Source organism: Tachyglossus aculeatus, chromosome X1 (genome assembly GCF_015852505.1).
Source record: "Tachyglossus aculeatus isolate mTacAcu1 chromosome X1, mTacAcu1.pri, whole genome shotgun sequence".
NCBI lineage: Eukaryota > Metazoa > Chordata > Mammalia > Monotremata > Tachyglossidae > Tachyglossus > Tachyglossus aculeatus.
In genome coordinates, this window is record NC_052101.1 from 84,896,281 (window position 1) to 84,913,513 (window position 17,233).

The following is a 17,233-nucleotide window of genomic DNA, read 5'->3' on the forward strand; positions in this document are numbered from 1 at the left end:
GAAGGTGCAGGTTACTCCTTGGGGGCTTGAGTCTAAGTTCCCGCTCCACTGCCCAGTGTGAGCCCAGACTGTAGGCTGGGCTGGACTAAGGCCTATAGGCCAGGTCCAGTTTGGGTCAACATTCTAGTCTCAGGGCCCAGGGCAGGCTTTCTCATCAGGAAAGAAGGCCAGACGCTAGGCCAGCTGTTCCCAACCCCTGCGTGATGCCAATAGCGTCAGTCCTACTTTTCTTCCCTCAGCACTCCCATCCCTATTAGCCTGTCACTAACTCCCTGAGTGGCCCTGGGTCAGTCCACGGTCCTCCGTGGGCCTCATGCTTCACATCCGTAGTGGGGAGAATAACTCACCTCAGACTGGCCCATGCTGAGCACCCTTGGGGGCAAGGCATTTGACTGGGCAGTTGGCAGGACTCAAGACTGTCAGCTCTCCATGAGCAGGGGACTTCGTCCTTCCCAACAGTTCCTCACAGCCCCCAGTACAGCACCAGATGCCAGGGAATACTCAATCCAATCAGTTAGGCCAGGGCATGGTTCTTCGCTATGTGTTTTGAATGGAATATGATGGCAGACTTCCGATACAAAGAGCACAGTGTCAGGATCAACTGTGCACATATGCCCAACATTGAGCACAGAGTGACTGCTACAACATGAGTTTTCCTTAATGCGGGGTTCTGCAAGATCACACCTCCCGTATTTCAGGATTGAGTGCATATATTAGATGAGAATGATACAGCTACTCCTTGCCCAATGTAGTTCAGGTCTCAAAAAATGGGATTAAGAGACATGATGTTAAACAAATCCCATTTCCTCAGGAGATTGTAAAAGGGAGAGGGGAGAGTTAGGTTCTAGGAACATTTCCCCTCTCTGCCCACAAAGAAAGACATATGTAAAAGTTTTAAATACTTTTAAACAAAAAACAGAGCAATAACGATGATTGTGATGCATGAAGTGGCAGAGAACCAGAAGGTCAAAAAAGTCCAATCACCTAAATGTATTTTTCCTGGTTTTCTTACCTCATAATGACAAAGGAGACACAATCTCAACGATACAGGGAATACGGTACTTATCTCGTCCTGACAATGCAATCGACCTCGGCTGCCATACTAAAGCAACGTCACTTGGCTTATATCACAGATGGTGGTAACCAGACAACTATACACAGCATGTTGTGTGACTACGCAAGTGTGTCCCCTAATGTATCGGTGACTTGCCAAAATAATATAAGCTGGGATGACAAAGTGAGGGGTGCCTGTAACACACTTTGCTAGGTAAAAAGTGTGGCAGAAGCATTCCAGCACAGAAAGGACACTCAATCAATCAATCGTATTTATTGAGCGCTTACTGTGTGCACAGCACTGTACTAAGCGCTTGGGAAGTACAAATTGGCAACACACAGAGACGGTCCCTTCCCAACAGTGGGCTCACAGTCTAGAAGACTCTCTTGGCGAGAACGAAAAAGAGGCTCGAGTCAGGGCCCAGCACTAACCTGGCTATCAGAACCTATAAATGTGCACATTGGTTATTTCAGCTCACCCTGGGGAATCCAAACCCACCAGAACCTTTCCCTCCCAGAAAGCCATCGCCGGCCCAAGCTTAGGAGCCTTGGAAGATGCATCATCTCCCGGGGGGGCGGAGGGGCACTCCCCCTCCTCAATTCCTGCAGATCAACCCGATGCCAAAGTGGGACTTGCAAAACCAAAAAAAGAAAAGAAAAGAAATACACTCATTCACCTGACTACTGAGAGACGCATCTACCTGGAAACCCAAGCCCAGAAACCTGAAACCTTTGCAGTGTCTTTCTGCAGAACAGGAGAGGAGGCCCAATTGGACAGAGAACATTTCTTCTCTAAGGAACAGAAAGAGGCAAGGTGAATGATTGTGAGCCATACCAACCGATGACATTTATTGGGCACTTACAGTGTGCAGAACCTTGTACTAAGCATTTAGGAGAGGACAATACAACAGAGTTGGCAGACAGGATTCCTGCTCACAAAAGGCTTACAGTCCAAAGGGGGAGAGAGATAGTAAAATAGATTACAGTGTCAGATGGGGTTCCCTGGAAAAACTTAAATAGAGTTGGTAGATACACTCCCTGCCCACAGTGCACTCAGCCTATAGGACTGTAAGCACGGGGCAGAGGCAGAAAACATCAAAAATAAAGACAAGTACAAACAACAAAAGCAGAGCCACTTCATTTCACCAAAAATAAAATCTTCCCTTCTAAGCTCTCTCTTGTTTTCAACTTTTCTATCACTGTCAACAACTCCACCTTCCCTGCTCCACAAGCTTGAAACCTTGATGTCATCTTCGGCTCTTCTCCCTCATTCACCTCCCACATAGTAAGTCGGTCTCTAAGAACTGATGATTCATCCTTTGCAAAGATTTCCACGTATCTGCCCCTTCCTCTCCCATTCTTCCAACCAGCACCCTGGTTCAAGCCCTCATCACCTCCTGGTTGGAATATCTTCATCTCCCTATGGTTCTAATTGGCTCCAGCCTCTCTCCTCTTCAGTTGATCTTCCTACAACTGCACGATGATGATGGTCTTTGTTAAGCATTTACTAAGAGAAGCAGCTTGGCTCAGTGGAAAGAGCACGGGCTTTAGAGTCAGAGGTCATGGGTTCGAATCCCGGCTCCGCCACATGTCTGCTGTGTGACCTTGGGCAAATCATTTAAATTCTCTGAGCCTCCGTTACCTCATCTGTAAAATGGGGATTAAGACTGTGAGCCCCACGTGGGACAACCTGATCACCTTGTATTTCCCCAGCACTTAGAACAGTACTTTGCACATAGTAAGCGCTTAACAAATGCCATCATCATTATTATGATTATGTGTCAGGTGCTGTTCTAAGCTCTGGGCGAGATACAAGCTAATCAGGTTGAACACAATCCCTGTTCCACAGGGGGCTCACAGTCTTAAACCTCATTTGACAGATGAGGTAACTGAGGCACACAGAAGTGACTTGCCCAGAGTCATGTAGCGGACAAGTAACAGAGATGGGATTAGAACCCAGGTCCTTCTGATTCTCAGGCCTGTACTCTATCCACTAGGCCACGTTGCTTCTCTGCATCTCTCTAGACTATAAATTCACTATGGGCAGGGAATATGTCTGCTAATTCTGTTGTCTTGAACTCTTCAAAGCACTTAGTACAGTGCTCTGCACATAGCAAGAGCTCAATAAAGAACATATCATTCCCCTACTCAAAACTCTCCAATAACTCTCTGCTGCTTCTCCTAGAAAACAAGAACTCCTCCCTCATAGGCTTCACGGCTCTCCAACGACCTTTTTCTCTCTTTAAAACCTAGATTATGCTTTGCTCCTTTCAAACCTGGTAACTGTTTCTTTCAACTCACCTGCCACCAACCAGGTACTCATATTTTCCTTCCCTCCCACCAAACCTGGAATGGCCTCCCTACTCAGCTTTGGCACACCATGGCCCTCACTTTATCCGAAATCCTTAAAGGCTACTTCCTCCGGCAGGCATTCATCAATTAATCTCTCTACCTTCCTGGTTCTGCCATTCCAAAGATCACCTGATGCCTATTTTTATTCACATCAGTGTATTTGTTGTTGATTTATTTAGCTACTGGGAGGTAGTGGAAAGTGCACAGGATTGGGAGTCAGGAACCCCAGGTTCTAGTTCCAATTTCACCACTTGCCCGCCAGGTGACCTTCAGCAAGTCACTTTACTTCTTTGGGCCTCAGTTTCCTCAACTCTAAAATGGACATTCAATAATAATAATGATGGCATTTATTAAGCGCTTACTATGTGCAAAGAACTGTTCTAAGCGCTGGGGAGGTTACAAGGTGACCAGGTTGCCCCACGGGGGGCTCAAAGTCTTAATCTCCATTTTATAGATGAGGGAACTGAGGCCCAGAGAAGTTAAGTGACTTGCCCAAAGTCACACAGCTGACAATTGGCAGAGCTGGGATTTGAATCCATGACCTCTGACTCCAAAGCCCGTGCTCTTTTCCACTGAGCCATGCTTCAATACCTGTGCAATCCTTCCCTTTAGACCAGGAGCCCTATTTGTGACAGGGACTGTGCCCAACCTGATTAGCTTGCTTCCACCCCAACACTTAATATAGTGCTCGGCACACAGTAAGTGCTTAAACACCACTCTTTATTATCATTAAGCTGTGAGTACACATAATAATAATGATAATAAAAGTGTTTACTATATGCCAAGTGTTGGGGTAGAAACAAAGTAATCAGATCGAACACAGTCCCTGCCCCACACAGGACTCAGAGTCTATGAAAGAGAAAGAGCAGATGTTTGATCCCTGTTTTGCAGATGAGGAAACTGAAACACTGAGAAGTCATGTGACTTGTCCAAGGTCACCCAGCAAGCAAGTAGCAGCTCCTCTAACTCCCAGGCCTGTGGCTCTTTTCTCTGGGCTATGCTGCTTCTCTTTAATATAATCACAACATTAATCTGCAGCAACTTGTGATCCCCACTAAACTGTAAATTCCCTAATAGCAGGGGTCAGGTCACTTTACTTCAGTTTGACACAAACTCCCAAAACAGTGCACTGTAAGCAGGAAGCCCTTAATACTGTTGATGATGATCATAATAATTACAGATAGATACAAAGTGCCAGGGGGTAGCTGAAGGGGATAAAAGTGACCAATCAATGTTATTTAATGAGTGCTTGCTGTGTGCAGAGCACTGTACTAAGCACTTGGGATGGTACAGTACAACAGAGTTGGAAGCTTGGATCCCTGCCCACAAGGAAGCAGCATGGTCTAGTGAATAAAACACAGGACTGGAAGTCGGAAGGACTTGGGTTCTAATTCTGGCTCCACCACTTGTCTGCTCTGTGATCTTGGGCAAGTCACTTCTCTGTGCCTGTTACCTCATCTATAAAATGGGGATTAAGACTATGGGACATGGACTGTGTCCAATCTGATCAACTTGTATCTCACCCAGCATTTAGGAGAGTGCCTGGCACATAGTAAATGCTTAACAAATACCATAAAAAAACAAACTTACAGTCTACAGGGGGAGACAGACATTAAAATACAGAGTCAGGTGGGGTTCACTTGGAGAAATTTTACTGAGATGATGGAGGTTTTGTAGAGTGTTGAAGTATCTTTGGCAAGGAGGAGAAGGAGGAGCAATCCAGGATGCGGGGACTGCCACATACTCAGGCACAACAGTCACAATTACAGGGACATTGGACAGGTTTTCCTGGCTGAAGTGGAAAGCCCCAAGCTGAGATGCCTTTAAGCTGTAAAGACCCTTAAAACTCCCAGTCTAGGAATTTGGATTTCATGTGAGCGGCAACTCGGAACCACTATGAGGAAGGTGATTCCACCTGTAGGACATAGGGTGAGGACCAGAAGAGGGAGAAACAGGAGACTGCTGAAATAAGTCAGGGTGTGAAATGATTAAAGTTAGGCCTGTGAGATCTGGGAAACTTTGCTGAGTGAGAAAGGGCTGGCATTAGGTACAGCTGAGGGAGTGGGGAATAAGAGAGAAGACTCCAAAGTGACTTGGAGACTACGAGCATAAGAACCAGGAAATATGAGAAACAGGGCTTCACAAACCACTTATTATATCTACTCACACCCTAAAAGAAATAATAATAATTATGGTTCTGTTAAAAGCTTACTCTGTGCCAAGCACTGTACTAAGCATTGGGGCAGGTGCAAGATAATCAGGTTGGACATAGTCCCTTTCCCACATGGGGCTCCCTAAGGAGGCAGGAGTACAGGTAATGAATCCCCATTTTAAAGATGAGAAAAGGAGGTACAGAGAAGTGACTTACCTAAGGTCACATAATACCCCACCACCACCACCCAGTCCACATCCTCCACACCTGCATTCATGCAGCTGGCAAAAATCCAGGCACTGGGCAGATTTCGCCATTTCAGATTCACTCTGGCATACTAAGCCAACTCAGTTCTCTCTTACAGGGCAACTAGTCTATTCCTCTGTCACTGAATGTCACACCTGCAGCCCCCACCAACTACCGCAGATCTTTCATCTTTCTCCTATTCGCCCCTGCCCCCCTGCAACAAGTGCCTCCCTCCCTAACCTTTGATGATCTCACCACCTACCTGGTTGGCAAAATAAAAATCACCAGGTTGAATTTCCCCAAGACCCTCCCTCACCTTCTAACCACTCTGCTAGCCCCACCCTCCTCTTTCTCCTCTTTCCCTGCTGTCTCTCAAGAGATCTCCTGCCTGCTCTCTAATCCTGTGTCCCTTACCGGTGCCTCTGATCTCATCCCCACTCATCTCTTAAAAATACTTGCTCCTACTCTCATCCTCTCCTTCACAGCCATTTTCAACCCCTCATTCTCTGTTGGCTCCTTCCTCTCTGCCTTCAAAACACATTCAAGTATCCCCTACACTGAAAGGGGGAAAAAAAAAGCCTTCCCTGGCTCTGACTGCAACCTCTAGCTACTGTCTCATTTCCCTGCACCTATTCCTGTTCAGACTCCTACAGATGGTTATATACACCTCACTGCCGCCACTTCCTCTCCAGAACATGCTTCTTAATAATGGTGGCATTTGTTAAGCGCTTACTATGTGCAAAGCACTGTTCTTGTATCTCTGCAATCAGGTTTTCAGCTCCTTCATCCACCCTACTGAGACTGCACTCTCCAATGTCACCAACGACCTCCTCATAGCCAGATCCAACCTTGTTGTGTCATCTTTGGTTACTCACTACCATGCAACCCTCATATTAAATTAACTGCTAAATCCTGCCAGTTCTTCCTCCACAATGTTCTCCAATCTGTCCTTTCCTCTCCACCCAAACAGGCACCCCGCTGGTTGAAACTCTCAGCACATCGTGTATCAAATACCACATCAGACTCCTTGGCTGCTCTCCCTGCCTCTCCGCCCTCATTCCGGACTCCAGACTGCTCCCGGGATCATCTTCCTGAAAGGTCGCTTGGCACACCTCTTCCGCTGCCCATCTCTCTCTGCCTCTTCGCTTTGGCTTCAAGGCTCTCCATCACCTTGCTCTACCTTATTTATCAGCTTTCTTCAACCCACTAATAATAATAATAATAATAAATAATGGTACTTGTTAAGTGCTTACTATGTGCCAAACACATTTCTAAACACTGGGGTAGATACAAGTTAATCAGGTTGGACACAGCCCCTGTCCCACATGGGGCTCACACTCTTAATCCCCACTTTACAGATGAGAAAACTGAGGCACAGAGAAGTCATTCAGCGTTTACTGTGTGCAGAGCACTGTACTGAGTGCTTGGAAAATACAATTAAGTAATAAAGACAGACAATCCCTGCCCACAACGGACTTACAGTCGGGGGGGGGGGGGGGGGGGGGGAGACATTAAAACAAGTAAACAGGCATCAATATAAATAGAATTATAGATATATATAGTGACTTGCCCAAGGTCACACAGCAGACATGTGGCAGAGCTGGGATTAGAACCCAGGTCCTTCTGAATCCCAGGCCCATGCTCTATCCATTAAGCCATGCTGCCTCTCATACTACTCCCCAGCTTGTATTTGTTTCTCCCAAGCTCCCACCTTCTCTAATTATACCCGCTTTCAACTCTCCCGCCTCTGCCCCTTGATCATACTGTTCCCCGGCCGAGAACTGCTCCCACTTATCGGCCAGACCTCAGCTCTCTCCCATCTTGGAAATTCTCCTAAAACCTTCACCTTCCCGAGGAAGCTTTTTCTGATTTATTCACCACATTCCATATACTATCAACCAAGCTGCCACCCCCTCCTCTAAACTGTAAGCTCACTGTGAGCAGGGAATGTGTCTCTTCATTGTTGTACTGGACTCTCCCAAGCGCTTGGTACAGTGCTCTGCATGCAGTAAGCACTCAATAAATATGACTGAATGAATTAATGAATGAACCTCTAATACTTAATACTTCCCAAGCACTTAGTACAGTGCTCTGCACACAGTAAGCACTCAATAAATATGACTGAATGAAGGAAGGAAGGAAGTATGGGGGGAAATTAATTCATTCAATCGTATTTGAGTACTTACTGTGTGCAGAGCACTGTACTAAGCACTTGAGAAGTACAAGTTGGCAACATATAGAGACAGTACTTCATTCATATCTCTAGACTGTAAGCCCGTTGTGGGCAGAGATTGTCTCTCTCTATTGCTGAATTGTACTTTCAATCAATCAATCATATTTATTGAGCGCTTACTGTGTGCAGAGCACTGTACTAAGTGCTTGGGAAGTACAAGTTGGCAACATACAGAGACAGTCCCTACCCAACAGTGGGCTCACAGTCTACTACTTTCCAAGCAGTTAGTACAGTGCTCTGCACACAGTAAGCACTCAATAAATACAACTAGATGAATTCAATGCTTTTCATTCAGTAAAGACTATTAATTGATTGGATTGATTAAAATTCAAATCAGTCAAATCCTTGTCAAGGATTCCAAGTCAAATCCTTGGGGGCAGCCAGGGAAAAGGGCTACAGTGGAGTTCTTGGTTTCTCTGAGGATTTCACCTCCTGCTCCCTAGAGCCACAGAAAATGGAGAGTTGAAATGAAAATACAGCAGTTGGGTTATGAGGCCATTAAAATGGTCCAGGGTGACCAGCTGACAAATGGAAGAAATGATTACATTTTCTTCTTACCAGTCAGTGACTCTGCTGGAAATCAGATTGGGGGTTGACCACCCCCCCAAAAAAAAATCAGGTAATGATACTGTTAAATTTGTTCCTTCATCATATATTCCATTTTCCCTTTCCAATCTAACAGCACTGACTCTTCTTGTTGAGGGATATCATGGTTCTCTTGAAGGCCCCAAATTTTAAAAACTCAAATGTTCTTTTATGGAAAAGCATTCTGTTTTCCTTTAAGAGAAAAGTTCTTTGCCTTGAATTTTATTCCACTGTGTGATAATTATTTTTGCTAATGAAACATATCAGAACCTAGGTTTTATCCATTTGTTTATGATCATTAATATGGTCATTATTTTAAGCACTTATTCTGTGTCAAGCACTGTTCTAAACGCTAAGGTAGATACAAGTTTGTCAGGTCAGACACAGTGCCTGTCCCACATGGGGCTCTGGATGATAGTATTACTCTAGTGTCACTGCTGAGCTGTAGCTAATTCCCCATGGGCCCCAATAATTTTTATTTGGGTCATAACATCTTCTTCTACAGTGGCAACCTCAGCTATAGGGAATTCAAAATCTGCCTGAGACCAAACCATGAGTGACATAAGTAATGAGGAGGCAGTGACCAGGAGGAGGGATGGGTTCTACGCACGATAACTCTCATCGGCCTTGAAACGAGGACCCATTGCTGAGAGAGTGGGCATTGCATGAGTGAGTGCATATACAAGAGAGGGTGATAAATGCTGCACTGAGAAAGAATAATAGCAGGAATGTCTTTTCCTAACTCCCTACATGCAAAACTTGCAAAACCTCCCCACCTCTCAGAGGGTAGTGATTGGGAGATGCCGAAAACGAGTTTCCCTTGACACAGGTGTCAGATTCCCTTTGGCCCACCTCCTACCCTGCCTGGGTGCCAGGGTCACTTGAGGCTCCATGGGCACCAATGATTTGCCATCTTCCAGCCCTGTAGATTCTGGGAGGAGAGGAGACTATCTGCTGAAAAGGATACTATTATTATTATTATGTTTGTTAAGTTCTTACTATGTGTCCAGCACTGTTCTATGTGCTAGAGTAGACACAAGTTAATTCAGGTTGGACACAGTCCCTGTTCCACATGGGGCTCACAATCTAAGGAGGGAGTAGGATTGAATCCCCATTTTACAGTTGAGGAAACTGAGGCACAGAGAAGTTAACTGACTTGCCCAAGGTCACACGGCAGACACGTGGAGGAGCCAAGATTAGAAGCCAGGTCCTCTGACTCTAAGGCCCATGCTCTATACACTAGGCCACGCTGCTTCTCATAAGGAGGAAGGCACTGGCCCCTTCACTGCACCTACCCTTCATTCAAACCCACCAAATCGCATCCCTCCCCACCTGCAAAAATCTCCTACCACGCTACCTCCTCCAACAGGCATTCCCTGACTAATCCTTCACCATCCTGCTCATACCACCTATGAGCCACTTTATCATTCACTGGAATACTTTATTTGTTGTTTCTCTTTAGCTGCTTTTTTGGTCTGTTCATTTCTCCCCACTTGTACCTAAACCCTTCCTCTTGAATCTACTGCAAATTTGCACTTTGTGTTACCTCTCCCCATTATACTGAAGGCTCCTTGAAGGCATGGACTGTATCCCTTACCTCTATTCTTTGCTCCTACTCACCACTGTGCATTTTGGCTTTAATGCAAAGCCAAAACTAGGGAGCATTCTTTCAAGAACGCACATCTGTATGGACAGAGTGCAACATGGTGTTGGTGAGAACAGGTGGGCGTACACAGGCAGCATCAGTCGAGGCATGACTACGACAACCTGGGTTTTCCTTAAGGTCAGTGGGGAGGGCTGGTCAAGAACCCTGCATTCTAGGCCAAGTGGATATATTTGTGTGTATACATGACCAATTTCTCAGCCCTGGGGGAGATTTGGCAATCTGACGGATGGTTCATGACAACAAAAATCTGGATGCACTTTGTTTCAGTGGAATTATCCTGAGCTCATCTCTCATGCAACCCACACGTTCCAAGTGTCATCAAATCCTCTAAAATCTTCCCTCTCGCTACCACCTCTAGAATCCTCCTTTTCCTCTCCATCCCATCTGCTACTATGCTGATCCGAGCGCTCATTTCCCACCTTGACCACTGAATCAGTCTCCTCCCTGCCTCCAGTCTCTCCCCTCTCCAGTCCATACTTCACTTTGTCACCTGGATCATTTGTGCGAAAAAAGCATTCAGTCCATATCTCCCCACTCAAAAATTTCCAATGGTCGCCCATCCACCTACACATCAAACTTCTTATCACCGGCTTTAAAGCGATCAGCTCTTCCCTTTCTACCTTACCTCACCGATTTCCCACTATAACCACATCCACACAGTTCGCTCTTCTAACACCAACCTATTCCCTGTACCTCAGTCTCATCTATCTCGCCACTAACCGCTTGCCCATGTCCTCCCTCTGGCCTGGAACTCCCCTCCCTCTTCATATCTGACAACACCCCTCTCCCCACCTTCAAAACACTCCTAAAAATCACATCTCCTCCAAAAGGCCTTCTCTAGCGAAGCCCTCATTTCTCCTATTTGGCCTCCCCTCTATGTCACCTGAGCACTTGGCTCTCCACCCGGTACGTACTTGATCTTCACTCCAGCACCACAGCGCTTATTTACATATCTTTATACTCTGCCATTTCCCCTATCTGTAATTTACTTTAATGACTGCCTCTCCGTGTGGGCCGTAAGCTCACTGTGGGCAGGGAATGCCTCTACCAACTCCGTTGTATTGTACTCTCCCAAGCACTTAGTACAGTGCTCTGAACCCAGTAAGCACTCAATAAATACTGATTGACTTTCCTCATCAGATGGGGGGTGATTGATGGTGGGGTGACTTCACAGACAATTGCTGGTTTCAAGCCTTCCAAATCTGACCAAAGACAGTACTCTCATCACAATGTACTGTGCCCTAAAGCACCTGCCCTTGCTTGTGTATACCCAGCTCTGATGCTCCTCCTGGCTTGTACATCTGCTCTGCCTAGATGCGCATAGGACAGCTATTTTTTTTCTGTTGCAGATGTTGTTCATTTCTTGTTGTTTTTGCTTTTCCTCTAGTTTTTGCAAGAAAATGAAAGAGCCGCCCCCCTCCTCCCAACCCTAAGTCACTGAATGCTGCCAAATAGGTGATGGAGGGAACGGTATTGTCTGCTGCTCTTGAGGTGTCACAGATATTCTGTTCTGTGACCACGGCCTACATTCGTTCTACTAGCCATGTCGCAATGGGTGTCACTGGGCACAGGTGGACCAGGTGACAGTGCAGCTGGCTCAGCGCAAATCATCACCATTACTGCTGAAACAAACTAAAGTGCCTGTCCTGCCGGTAGTAGGACGTACCTTTTCCCTCAACCATTGGCGTCTGAGCAACGCTAACCACAATAAAAGGGGCCCAGAAAGGTGCAATACTGCATTTTTATGGAGAGCATGTGCAAGAGATTCTTTCTCACTGGGCACTCAATGATGTGCTCTTGTCATCTGCAGCTTCACTGCTGAACAGAAGGACAATTCGACTACCACTAGTGCAGAATTCTGTACACAACAGAAGCTCAATAATGCTGTTGCTGGGAAGAAGGCGGCTATCTTAAGGAGATGACCCTCCTAGCCAAGAAAGCAAACGGCCAAGTCTCCTCCTAATCAAACCCTTCCCCTATGGGACACCGACACACCAACTTGCTGAGAAACTAGGAACTGATGCCACCGTGTTGCAGGCCAGACACTTGCTCAGATTCCTGGACACGGCTGCGGACCCTGATGGGAGAGGAACGTGTGTCGTGTTATTCGGTCATTAAACCAGGTCAGACTGAAAGTCAGTAACCGAGACAGATTCATTGACGGAAGCAGCAAGATTGGGGCTATTCACAAAACTGCAAAATGTACAAGATTTTGCAGAGTCCTTTTCTCCCCCCCCCCCCCACAGCTTTCTTGAAAAAACCCATCGTGGGCTTTTTTTTCTTAATGGATGCCACCTACGTCTAATCAACCCCAGCTGGAGGGGGGGGGGGGGGGTCCCAACCGCTTCGGACTACCCTGTTCATCATCATCATCAATCGCATTTATTGAGCGCTTCCTATGTGCAGAGCACTGTACTAAGCGCTTAGGGAAGTTCAAATTGGCAACATATAGAGACAATCCAGCCTTCCCCGTTCGACGCCAGATGCAAGGTAGGGGCAAAGACGACCGTCCAGAGGCCGCAACGGGGCCCTGAGCACTGCAGTGGGGTTGGGCCACCCCCCCAAACCGACGTCAGAGGAGGGCGGAGGAGGGGCGGGGTTCAGTCCCGGTCCCACCCCCCGCTTCCTTGACGACCCTTCCCCCTCCCGCTGCTGGACAGCGCCTTCCCGGATGGACGGGGACCGGGGCCCCCCAATCGGGTGGCCCTGCCCTCCAAGGTGGCGGGTCAAAGCCCCACCTCTGGAAAGGGGGCAAGCCCGGGGGATCATCATCATCATCAAGCGTATTTATTGAGCGCTTACTATGTGCAGAGCACTGTACTAAGCGCTTGGGCAGTGATCGCGGAGGGGCCAGTATGGGAGTCGGGGAGACCTCTTCTCCCCCACCCCAGCCCCCGTCCCCTCCGGCTCCAGGCCCGGTTCCGCCCCGCTCACCCTCGAGCGTCTCGCATTGCACCAGGTTGAGATAGTCCGCCTGGCTCAGCACTCCGGCCTTCAGGCCGCGCACCAGCCCCTCCAGGTAGCCGCTGTCAACGTTGAAATACAGCTCCGGGAAAGACGACATGGCGGCGGGGGCTCCGGGCAATGAGGGGAGAGAACGGGAACCGGTTGGGCACGTGACCCCCCCCCCTCCCGCGGGTCAGGTGACTCGTCACGTGAGCGGGCGAGCTCCCCGCCCCTCCGACTCGCCCCGTCGCTTCGGCTGAGGGAGGGAGGCCGGTGGCGGGCCAACGCGCATGCGCGCTCGCCCGTCATCATCATCATCAATCGTATTTATTGAGCGCTTACTGCGTGCAGAGCACTGGACTAAGCGCTTGGGAAGTCCAAATTGGCAACATACCGAGACAGTCCCTACCCAACAGTGGGCTCACAGTCTAAAAGGGGGACAGAGAACAAAACCAAACATACTCACAAAATGAAATAAATAGAATAGATATGTACAAATAAACTAGAGTAATAAATATGTACAGACATATATACATATATACAGGTGCTGTGGGGAAGGGAAGGAGGTAAGATGGGGGGATGGAGAGGGGGACGAGGGGGAGAGGAAGGAAGGGGCTCAGTCTGGGAAGGCCTCCTGGAGGAGGTGAGCTCTCAGTAGGGCCTTGAAGGGGAGGAAGAGAGCTAGCTTGGCGGATGGGCGGAGGGTCGCTTTAACTCGCTCGCCCAGCGGCGGGCGTTGGGGCCCCGTAGAAACTCCCGAGGCCGGAGAGGAGGTCGCAAGGCTGAGGGTCCCCGGGGGTCGTTTTCGGGCCCCCCGCTTCACCGATTTCTGGGTTGCTGAGGGGAGACAAGTGCTGGGTGGGCAAGCGGCGTGGCTCGGCGGAAAGAGCCCGGGCTTGGGAGTCTAGAGGGCATGGGTTCGAATCCCGGCTTCGCCAACTGGCAGCTGTCGCTTAATCAATCGTATTGAGCGCTTACTGTGTGCAGAGCGCTTGGGAAGTCCAAGTTGGCAACACAGAGAGACGGTCCCAACAGCGGGCTCACAGTCTAGAAGGGGGAGACAGAGAAACAAAACCTCTCTGTGCCTCAGTTACCTCATCTGTAAAATGGGGATTCAAACTGTGCCCTCCCCCCGCCCCGGTGGGACAACATGATCACCTTGTAACCTCCCCAGCGCTTAGAACAGTGCTGTGCACATAGTAAGCCCTTAACAAGTTGTCATTACTCTATTTATTTTACTTGTACATATCTATTTTATTTTGTAGTATGTTTGGTTTTGCCTCCCCCTTTTCGACTGTGAGCCCACTGTTGGGTAGGGACTGTCTCTATCTGTTGCCAATTTGTACTTCCCAAGCGCTTAGTACAGTGCTCTGCACACAGTAAGCGCTCAATAAATACGATTGATGATGATGATGATGATCATTAGAATGGGGTTTGGGCGTGATGAGGGAAGGGCGGTAACCTGAGCAGTTCCGGGCCTCTCCTTTCCGCCTTCACCGCTGGCCGAGTCGTCCCACCCTCGGTCCGGAGAGAGCACGGAACATGTCTACCAGCTCCGTAGTTTTGTACTCCTAATCGCTCAGTACACTGTCCCGTACACGGTAGGCGCTCAATAAATACCACCGACCGAGCTGCCCGCTGCCAGGGCTGACCGCGGAAGCCTTTATTTGCACTTTAACAACCGGTCCCCTCCCTTCTTCTCCCTCCAGCCCCCGATTAATTGCGGCTGCAGGGGTAGGTGGCGCTGATCTTCCGGCAGTAGCAGAAGGCGTTGAAGAAGCGACAGTAGCAAGTGGCGCAGGGGTCGCAACAGGGGAGCTGGTGGCCCAGGCAGGACTCGAGTAGGCGGACACACCGACGGGGAGATCGCTCCTCTCGGCCCTGTAGGTCCAGCGCCTGAAGAGGAAAAGAGCGGTGGAGCCTTATGCGACCTAGGCGCATATTCTGCCAGCCCCCCTGCTCCCTTTCCGAGTAAGGAGGTGGCGAGTACCGGAGCAGGAATGAATGACCCAGCGTTCCCACGGTGATTGCCAATATGCCCCTTGAGGCATCACCTGTCTTACCCCGCAACATACACCTCCTAGAGTGGGGATGGTAAAGCCAAGAATAAACCTAGGACCCGCGGGCATAAACTACCTGTGCTCTGCTCCCATTAGTGCTCTCTGGGCTTAGGGTGGAGGGGCAAACCGGGGGACTATTCCTGCTTGCTGCCACCACTGCATGCACTTTGCAGCTGCTTTTGCTTCCTGACTGCCACCTCCTTTGATGTTGTCCAAAGAGGCTCAAAGCAGGGATGGGAGCCGCCACGCCTGCCAATGTCTTCCTCTCCCCACTCTCTTCCTCCCACCCCCACTGAGACTAAAGCCCTGGCTGGATAACCCCAGTGGGAATTCTGTTCATGGGGAGGCCCTGAGGACTCTGCCCTCGATTCCAGCCCTAGGATCCTGAGGCCAGCAGGTGGCCAAAGCCAATGAGACTCGAGATTTTCCCTCTCCTGTCTTAGAGCTCCGCTGACCCTTCCCTGGGCTATAATGTCCTTGATCCTGCCAGCAAATCTGCTCCCCTTCCCCTTTCCCTGGACTGCTCAGGCCTTTTGGCTCCTGGGGTGTGTGCCCATTGGTGCAGGGCTCTAGGGGCCAGGGAGCTCTTGGATTGAAGGGGTAGCAGCCTCCTAGCCACGTGGGGCAATTTACCCCCGGTGTCAAGATTCCGCCTTCCTGCATCAGTTCTTCATTTGCCAGCTCTGCTGCCATCCGCTCCAGCTCCGGCCTCAGGACAGCATCTGGCACAGATGCACAGGGGTGAGAGGGGCCTGGCCCCGCACCTTAGACTTTCAACAAACAACCTGAGCAGGGGGCACTGGGGGGAATGGGTCCTGGATAGGGTTTTACAAAAGAAAAAAGGGTGGAAGGAGATCAGAAGTCACAAGTTTGGCGTTCATAGTCCATGGTGCCAGGGACTCGGGAAGCTGGAAGAGGGGAGGCCTGGAAGGGGCTGGCCAAGGAAGTGGGTGCTCATGCTGGGAGGGATCCCTCCTCTCCCTCTTCCCAACCACCCCCCTCCCAACCTGCTAATGCTCCCCGGGGCCTGACTCCCCCAGGGCCAGGGCCAGCACTGACCTGGAAGTCTTGGTGGGGCCACAGGGACTGTGCGCAGGAGGCCCGAGTAACTGGCCCTTCTGATGCTGTCCAGGTGTTCCTGTCCGGGCTCAATAGTCTGAATGGTCTGTAGACCCTGCAGCATGACCCAGCTTAGCAGTAGTGTGTTCAGCATTGCACAGCCTAGAGAGACCAGTGAGGCCTGTGTCCAGCACCACCTCAGGCCCTGGACCCATCTCTACCCTCCCCTCTGCCGAGGGTGCAAATTCCCCGCCCACCCCCCAACCTCATGTACCTTCCCCCACCTAGGCACCTAGGCACACGTCTACATCCTACTGAGGGTGCAAATGTCCCTGGCCATCCCCTACTGAATTTGCAATCCCCTCTCCCCCCGTGCCACCCAGGGGGCTCACCTGTGTGTGTGTGTGTGTGTGTGTGTGTGTGTGTGTGCGCACACGCGTGCGTGCGTGCCCCTAGCCCTGAAGTATCCCCAGTAGGCTGGAGCAAGGGCACTCATGGTTTATATGGCTGGATCCTAATGAAGAGCCTGGCCACATGACTCCACCAGGAATGTGTTGGGACAGGGGTAGATAGGGTGGGGAAGTTGTCCCCAGGCAGGAGGGGCTCTTCCGGAGGTGGGGGGTTGGCTATGACAGAGCAGGGTCTAGGTCAACCTGGGAAGCCAGAGGAGAGCTGGAGTACTGTGGGGGCGGAGTAACCCCTAGGGCCTCATCTGGCAGCCCCTACCACCCGCCCCCATTATCCTCCTGCAAACCAGAGCCCCAAGAGTGCCTGTCCCTACCTGGGTCCAGTGGGGGAGCCCCCAGGAGTGAAGCTCTGGGAGCCAGATAGTCAAATAATGGGGTACAAAATCCAGGGACTCCCCATCTCCTTGAGGTATT

At 49.5% G+C, this 17,233-nt stretch overlaps 2 protein-coding genes across 2 annotated transcripts in view; both read right to left on the reverse strand.

Moving 5' to 3' along the window:
• ATP6V0D1 (ATPase H+ transporting V0 subunit d1) overlaps positions 1-13,381 on the reverse strand; it is a 98,012-nt gene extending 84,631 nt beyond the window's left edge. The window contains exon 1 of the mRNA XM_038739891.1: positions 13,222-13,381. Coding sequence (XP_038595819.1) covers positions 13,222-13,351 — 130 coding nt within the window. The 5' untranslated portion in view covers positions 13,352-13,381. The remainder of the gene's footprint in view (positions 1-13,221) is intronic.
• A 1,568-nt stretch (positions 13,382-14,949) lies between these two features.
• Positions 14,950-16,506, reverse strand: LOC119950002 (agouti related neuropeptide). The gene is made up of 3 exons (XM_038771867.1): positions 16,353-16,506; positions 15,927-16,015; positions 14,950-15,129 (listed from the first exon to the last, which is right to left on the reverse strand). Exons 1-3 carry the CDS (start codon positions 16,504-16,506, stop codon positions 14,950-14,952), a joined length of 423 nt encoding a protein of 140 aa, XP_038627795.1.
• Between the last annotated feature and the right edge of the window lie 727 nt (positions 16,507-17,233).

Coding starts and splice junctions, on each gene's coding strand:
- LOC119950002 (XM_038771867.1), bottom strand. CDS start 16,506: ATGCTGAACACACTACTGCTAAGCTGGGTCATGCTGCAGGGTCTACAG. Junction 16,016..16,352: donor GGCCCCACCAAGACTTCCAG/GTCAGTGCTGGC, acceptor CATCTGTGCCAG/ATGCTGTCCTGAGGCCGGAG. Junction 15,130..15,926: donor GCGGAATCTTGACACCGGGG/GTAAATTGCCCC, acceptor TTTCCTCTTCAG/GCGCTGGACCTACAGGGCCG.